The sequence below is a fragment of the Pimephales promelas genome, chromosome 19, assembly GCF_988280905.1.
Source record: "Pimephales promelas chromosome 19, fPimPro1.hap1.1, whole genome shotgun sequence".
In the NCBI taxonomy this organism is placed as follows: domain Eukaryota; kingdom Metazoa; phylum Chordata; class Actinopteri; order Cypriniformes; family Leuciscidae; genus Pimephales; species Pimephales promelas.
Window position 1 is genome coordinate 12,366,589 of NC_142787.1, and position 7,045 is coordinate 12,373,633.

Below are 7,045 nucleotides of genomic sequence, written 5' to 3' on the forward strand. Positions count from 1 at the left end.
CGCAAGTGGCCAAAACAACTTCACATATCTTTGTGAAATAAATATTTAAAATTTGACAGGCCTGTGCTGCAGTATTTGCCCTCTCCGCAACAGTCACGTGACTGAAAACTATGAATTGGCGTCTGGGTTTTCTTGTTCAGCCGCCCGTGGGCAGTTGGAGCTGGACTTGCTCCTGCTAGGGTCCGTGTTCTGCTTGCAACCCACGATGCCGTCCAGCACCAAACACCCGCATACGAGCTTGTAAAACGCCCTTCGCATTTCCCTGCTGGCCAGCGTGTAGATGACGGGATTCATGGCGGAGTTCACGACGGCCAGGGCGATAAACCAGTCGGCTTTGAGCAGAACCGGACACTTTCTGGGCTTGCAGGCCACGTCGACGAGGAGGAGCACGAAGATGGGCGTCCAGCAAGCGATGAAGACGCCCACCACGATGCTGACGGTGCGCAGGAGGGCCATGGAGCGCTCGCAGTTGCTGTGTTTGGTGACTTTACGGCTGCTGCTCTTCACGAGGATGTAAATGCGGGCGTAGAGGACGGAGATGGCCAGCAGGAGCGAGATGTAGATGGTGATGCAGAACGCCACGTAGTTCTTGCTGTAGAGAGGTAAGATGGTGGAGCACTGAGGAAGATCATCGCGACAGTTCCAGCCCAAAATGGGCAGAGCTCCCAGTGTGATGGCGATCAACCAACATGTGCCTATTAGCAGAAACACACGGTACTTTTTGTTTGCATCATAAGGCCTCATTTTTATCATGGTGAGATGCCGCTCGATCGCAATCGCCAACAGGCTGAAGATAGAAGCGCCTAAAGCCACAAACATACTTCCTTCGCGAACAAACCACTCGGCTGGAGACAAGTGTAACGTCCGCTGTCCTGACATCAACAAGTTCACTAAGTACACGACACCGGCCAATAAGTCACATAACGCCAGGTTGGCAATAAAAAAGTACATCCGGTTGTGAAATTTGTGGTTTTGCCAAATCGCCACCAGGACTATTAAGTTCTCCAAGACGATGAAGCTGCAAATGACCAAAAACACCACGGTTTTGGGGTCCATTGGGGCCTCTTGGGTTTCATTGCGATTGTCTAGTTTCCCAGTGTAATTGTAATGCAGGAAAATGTGTTGATTAATCATTGCAGCGCCTCCAACAGATGAGGATGATCATGAAAATGAAGCAGCTCTGTGTTCGGCAGGTGAGACGGGTGACGGCCGGGCGTTTGCTGTGTTCTTCACCCCTGTACTGTCATGTCGGTGGCACACATCTCCCTGTGGAGTGAACCAGATGATGAACACAAAATTACTCTGGTCTTAAAAGGGATAGTTCATCCAAAAATTCAAACATTGTCTTCACTCAACCCTCATGTCGTTAAACTGGGATCTTTTGGATGAAATCTGAGAGCTTTCGGCTCCTCCATTGACAGCTGTCCAACTACCACTTTCATGCTTCAAAAAGTTCAGTGAGATATTATAAAACTAATCCATATGAATTGAGCAGTAGTCCAAATTATCTGAAGAGACTCGATCGCTATATAGGATGGACAGTTTGAATTTAGGCTTAGTTTTGCAATCTCTTTATGAACTTTTTGAAGTGTTAGTTGCGTAGACTGTCAATGGAGGAACTGAAAACTCTCAGATTTCATTGAAATTATCTTCATATTGAGTATCATGTGAATTATTCCTTGTATTGATATCTCTTATATTTCAAGAGCATCCCTTTCATGATTCAGTCAGTTGCTGATGGGTCTGCTCTTCATTTTATTTCACTCACATATATTTCATGAAAACCATGTTGACTTTGACTTTATCTGAGATGTTTCCATGATGCTTAAAGTCCATGATGACAATAAAGAATTAACACGACTATCAAGCATAAATTAATATTGTAGCTGTACAAAAAAATGTGGTGGTACTACTCAGATATACTGTGTGCTGAATAATTACTGTATTTTTTAATGTTTTTGAAAGAGGGCTCTTCTGCTCTCCAAATGTGCAATTATTTGATCAAAAATATGGTAAAACCAGTAATATTGTGAAATATTATTACAATTTAAAATAATGTTTCTATTGTAGTATGTTTTTTTTTTTTCATTTAATTTAACTCTGATTAAAGCTGTAAATTCAGCATCATTACTCCAGTCTTCAGCTTCACGTGATCCTTCAGAAATCATTCGAAAATGATCATTTCCTGCTCAAATTAAACATTTATTATCTATATGCTGTTGCACATTTTTGGAACCCGTGATACTTTTTTCAGGATTCTTTGATGAATAGAAAGTTCAAAAGAACAGCAATAATTTTATATATTTTGTAAAAATAATAATAATAATAATAATAATTAAATGTCTTCACTCTTGACGTGTTATTTTTTTAATAAAAGTATTCATTTCTTCTTACTGGCCACAAACTTTTTAACGGTATCTTATGATCCATGATTTATAAGCTAAATAACGTTTTGTCGTTTGCACTGCTCGTCGTAGTGTCCATGCATCACCACATGCCGATTAAATAATACTAATTACATTTTAAAAAGAGCTATGTTCCGCATTACAAAATACATTCCCAAAAAGTAGTTTAAATATCTAAAAGACTTTCAGAGATGCACCTGAAGAGTAGTTTAAGACGAGTTTGTTCCTGTCTTTGAGTACTCACCATCAGATATCACGAACCGCAGAGTTTCACTGAGACCCATCCGTGTCTTGTTTTGTTACATCTCAGTTCGGAGCTCAATAAAGGGACTGTGCGCGTGCACGTTGAGATCACTGATTGCGCGTAATGGAACTTGGAAGACGGTCCTTTATCACAACCGCATGTCTGCTGCGCTTTTTCTGCGGTGTGTGTGAGTGTGTGTGTGTGTGTGTGTGACAGACAGTCCAGCCCACGACACACCTCCACAAGAGGAGATTTCTGAAACAAGATGTAGGCTAGCCTATTCGTCTAGTAGCTATTCTCCTCTTAAAAACACGTTCACTGCTGAAGAAGGGAATAAAAAATTGAACTATATTTAAAATAATGAACAGTTTTATTTTATTTATTTGTTTTTGCTTAATTTGCTTAACTTGGCGCTCTTTTTATTTATCATCTTTTTTCATGTAACATTTTAGTGATCATCATTTTGATGTATCATTCGAAAGCTTATTCATCCAGTGGAAAACTATTTTTGTTTATCAAAAAAAAAATGTTTGTTTTTTTTTCCACCGCCCGTTAAAGAGAGTATCCCACTAAAAATAACAGAGTACCCCATAGTGACAACCATTTTTTTGGTTATTACTATGGGGTACTCTGTTATTATGGGGTACTCCTTTTAGTGGGCGGTGTCAGGTTTCATATTACAAAATTTATTTGAAGTATTTTATAATCAAAACCTTTTCTATTCTTGAAACACTCACCATAGGAAATGTCTGAGTCTCAAGGTTCCATATTTTGTGATAGACGTGAAATTTGGACAGAAATGTATTCATTTCTTGCTGGAAAATGCATTTAAAAAAAATCAATGAAATGTGGGTGACACCCATAGACTATAAAAAAACATGACCGTAGTGTCCGTGACGTCACCCGTAGGTTTCTGAAGAGCATTTTTGAAGCCTAAAGCGGGCTTGGCTGGCCGGCGCCATCTTGGAAGCACGTCACCTCTCGTCACTACCGGATAAAATAAAATTTGCAAAGAGGCGAGAAGTGGGTGGAGCTGAGGTGCTAATGCTGTATGCTAATTGTCTCACAATAAAGAGTCAGCTGATTGAAGAAGTAAACCCAATAGTGTCACGGTGGACAGTTCCTCTGTTTCCTTCTAGTCTCGTGTTTATGTTGTTGTATGAATGCACGTGTGTGAGGGGCGTGTCTGTGTGGCATTACCTGATCCACTCCAGCTGCTCATCATCAATCATCACCAGCTGCAGTCGATCACCACCTTGCATATATACTCACCACTGTTCTCTCATCTTTGTCAGATCGTTGTTTGGTGTTTGGTGTGTCTCTGTTCCTGGTCCCTGTATTCCTGATCGTCTCGTCCTCCGTGAAGTGTCGATCGTGTATTGAGTATTGTTCACCGTGTCCTGTGGATTTCACCGTCTGTCTTCACATCATCTGGTTGACCGTCGAAGTCCCTGCGTCACCTTGTTTCTGGCTTACTGCATTGGACTGAGTTTCAATAAATCCCTGTTCACTCGCATCTGCTCCCTGTGATTATTGCACCATGACAGAACGATCTGACCGTCAAATGGGAGCAGCGAGTGCGGCAGCCACATCCATCGAGGAGTTCGTACATCACAGCATTCAGAGAATGAACTCTCAGGAGAAGGAGATCGGCGACACGGGTCGCGCAGTTCAAGCTTTGGTGACGCAGGTGTCCGAGCTCACCCAGCAGATCCAGCGCCTACGCGTTCCCGCTGCGCCCCCCACACCTGCCGTTCCTCTCGCACCATCGGGAAGCCCCTCCCAGTCGGAACCCCGTTTGCCGGTACCAGAAGCATATTCGGGTGAGCCTTCATTTTGCAGAGCATTTCTAAACCGGTGTTCTATGCATTTTGCCTTGCAGCCACGCACTTTTTCCAACGAACAGACCAAGGTTGCATTTGTACTGACTTTATTGACTGGGAGAGCGGCACTCTGGGGAACGGCGGTGTGGGAGAACCAGAACCCATGCTGTGCCTCGTTCCAGGACCTGTCGAACGAGATGAAGAAGGTGTTCGACAGGTCAGTATCAGGAAGAGAGGCGGCCAGAACGTTGGCGGAACTTCGCCAAGGAAGACGTTCAGTATCGGAGTTCTCAATCGAGTTCAGGACCCTGGCGGCGGAGTGTGGCTGGAACGAGGAGGCGCAGTGGGACATGTTCCTGCATGGGCTGGCTGACCACGTCCAGAAGGAGATCTACGCCCTGGATCTCCCCACGACTCTCAACGGCCTGATTGACCTCGCCTTACGGGTGGACGCTCGACTGTCCAGAGTCGAGCGCAGAACAACTTCCACCCGTACGTTCGGAGAGATGGACGTCCAGCGATCCAGCGGCAGGGACGTGGTCAGTCCCGTCAACGATCACGAGCCTATGCAGGTGGGTCGAGCTCGGCTTTCCCGGGAGGAGAGGGAGAGGCGGAGGTCCCAGGGCCTTTGCCTGTATTGCGGAGGGACTGGTCATTATGCTTACAGCTGCCCGGTAAAAGGCCAAGCCCGACAGTAAACGTGAGGCTACTGTCGGGTGGGATCTCCGCCAGGAAGACCTCATCAGCAACATCTACTTCCACTCTCCTCTCGGTAAGACTGAGATGGTCAACTAATCAACACGACTGTCTTGCACTACTGGACTCCGGGGCGGAAGGTAACTTTATGGATTTTAATTTTGCACGCACTTTTCAAATTCCCCTCCGTTCCCTCGATCACCGGATTTCTGTGCACGCATTAAATGGCCAAGAACTCCCCACCATCTCACACAGAACCGAAGATATCACTCTCATCACCTCTGGCAACCACACCGAGACTATTTCTTTTCTGATTTTGGACTCACCCCTGGCACCCGTTGTTCTTGGACATCCTTGGCTCATCAAACACAACCCCCGTGTGGACTGGATTCATAAAGCTGTGCTGGAGTGGAATAAGGAATGTCATAAGTCTTGTCTTGTGTCTGCTTGTTCGTCTGTACCTGTTTCTGTGTTACAGGAGGAGGCGGGGGATTTGTCTAACGTGCCCGCGGAGTATCTAGACCTGAAGGAAGTGTTCAGTAAGTCTCGTGCTGCTTCTCTCCCTCCGCATCGTCCCTATGACTGTGCGATAGATTTACTGCCAGGTAAGTCTCCGCCTAAAGGCAAGTTATTTTCACTTTCGATTCCTGAAAGAGAGGCTATGGAGAAATATATTTCTGATTCTCTAGCAGCCAAGTTCATTCGCCCTTCCTCTTCTCCAGCGGGGGCGGGGTTCTTTTTTGTGGGGAAGAAGGATGGATCGCTGCGACCTTGCATTGATTACCGAGGGTTGAATAACATCACGGTAAAGAATACTTATCCTTTGCCGTTGATGTCTTCAGCCTTCGAGAGGTTGCAGGGAGCATCCATTTTCACGAAATTGGACTTACGTAATGCATATCATTTGGTTCGCATCAGGGAGGGTGATGAATGGAAAACTGCTTTTAACACCCCTAGGGGGCACTTTGAATATTTGGTCATGCCGTTCGGATTGTCCAACTCCCCAGCAGTTTTCCAGGCATTGGTCAATGACGTGCTGCGAGACATGATCGACCAATTCATTTATGTCTACCTGGACGACATATTGATTTTTTCTTCGTCTCTCCAGGAACATGTGCAGCACGTCCGTCGAGTGCTTCTGAGGCTGCTAGAGAATGGGCTTTTTGTCAAGGCGGAGAAATGCGATTTTCATGCACAGTCTGTTCCCTTTCTAGGATACATCGTGTCGTCCGAGGGGATGCGGATGGACCCTGAGAAGATCAAGGCTGTGGTGGATTGGCCAAGCCCAGATTCACGCAAGGCCCTGTTGAGGTTTCTGGGGTTCGCCAATTTTTACCGGCGTTTCATTCGCAATTTCAGCCAGCTAGTCGCGCCTCTGACTGCCTTGACCTCCCCCCGAACTGCGTTCAGGTGGTCCGACTCAGCCGAGGCTGTGTTCGCTAAACTGAAAAGCCGCTTTGTTTCAGCTCCAATCTTAATAACCCCTGATTCATCACGTCAGTTCGTGGTGGAGGTCGACGCATCAGAGGTGGGAGTAGGAGCGGTGTTATCCCAGCGTTCACCTGTGGACGACAAGATGCATCCTTGCGCGTTTTTTTCACATCGTTTATCTCCAGCCGAACGCAATTATGACATTGGTAACAGAGAGTTGTTGGCAGTCAAGTTGGCGTTGGAAGAGTGGCGCCACTGGTTAGAAGGGTCGGGGGTACCTTTTATCGTCTGGACCGATCACAAGAACCTTGAATACATTAGAACTGCCAAAAGATTGAACTCCAGGCAGGCTCGGTGGGCACTTTTTTTCGGTCGTTTTGATTTCACTCTCTCCTACCGTCCGGGTTCCAAGAACATCAAACCGGACGCTTTATCTCGCATATTTG

The 7,045-nt window shown here is 45.8% G+C and overlaps 1 protein-coding gene across 1 annotated transcript; it reads right to left on the bottom strand.

Annotated features, from left to right (window-relative positions):
• Positions 1 to 2,753, bottom strand: s1pr3b (sphingosine-1-phosphate receptor 3b). The gene is made up of 2 exons (XM_039661023.2): positions 2,650 to 2,753; positions 1 to 1,266 (listed from the first exon to the last, which is right to left on the bottom strand). The coding sequence occupies exon 2, from the start codon at positions 1,132 to 1,134 to the stop codon at positions 109 to 111; it is 1,026 nt and encodes a 341-aa protein (XP_039516957.2). The 5' UTR covers positions 1,135 to 1,266; positions 2,650 to 2,753; the 3' UTR covers positions 1 to 108.
• Between the last annotated feature and the right edge of the window lie 4,292 nt (positions 2,754 to 7,045).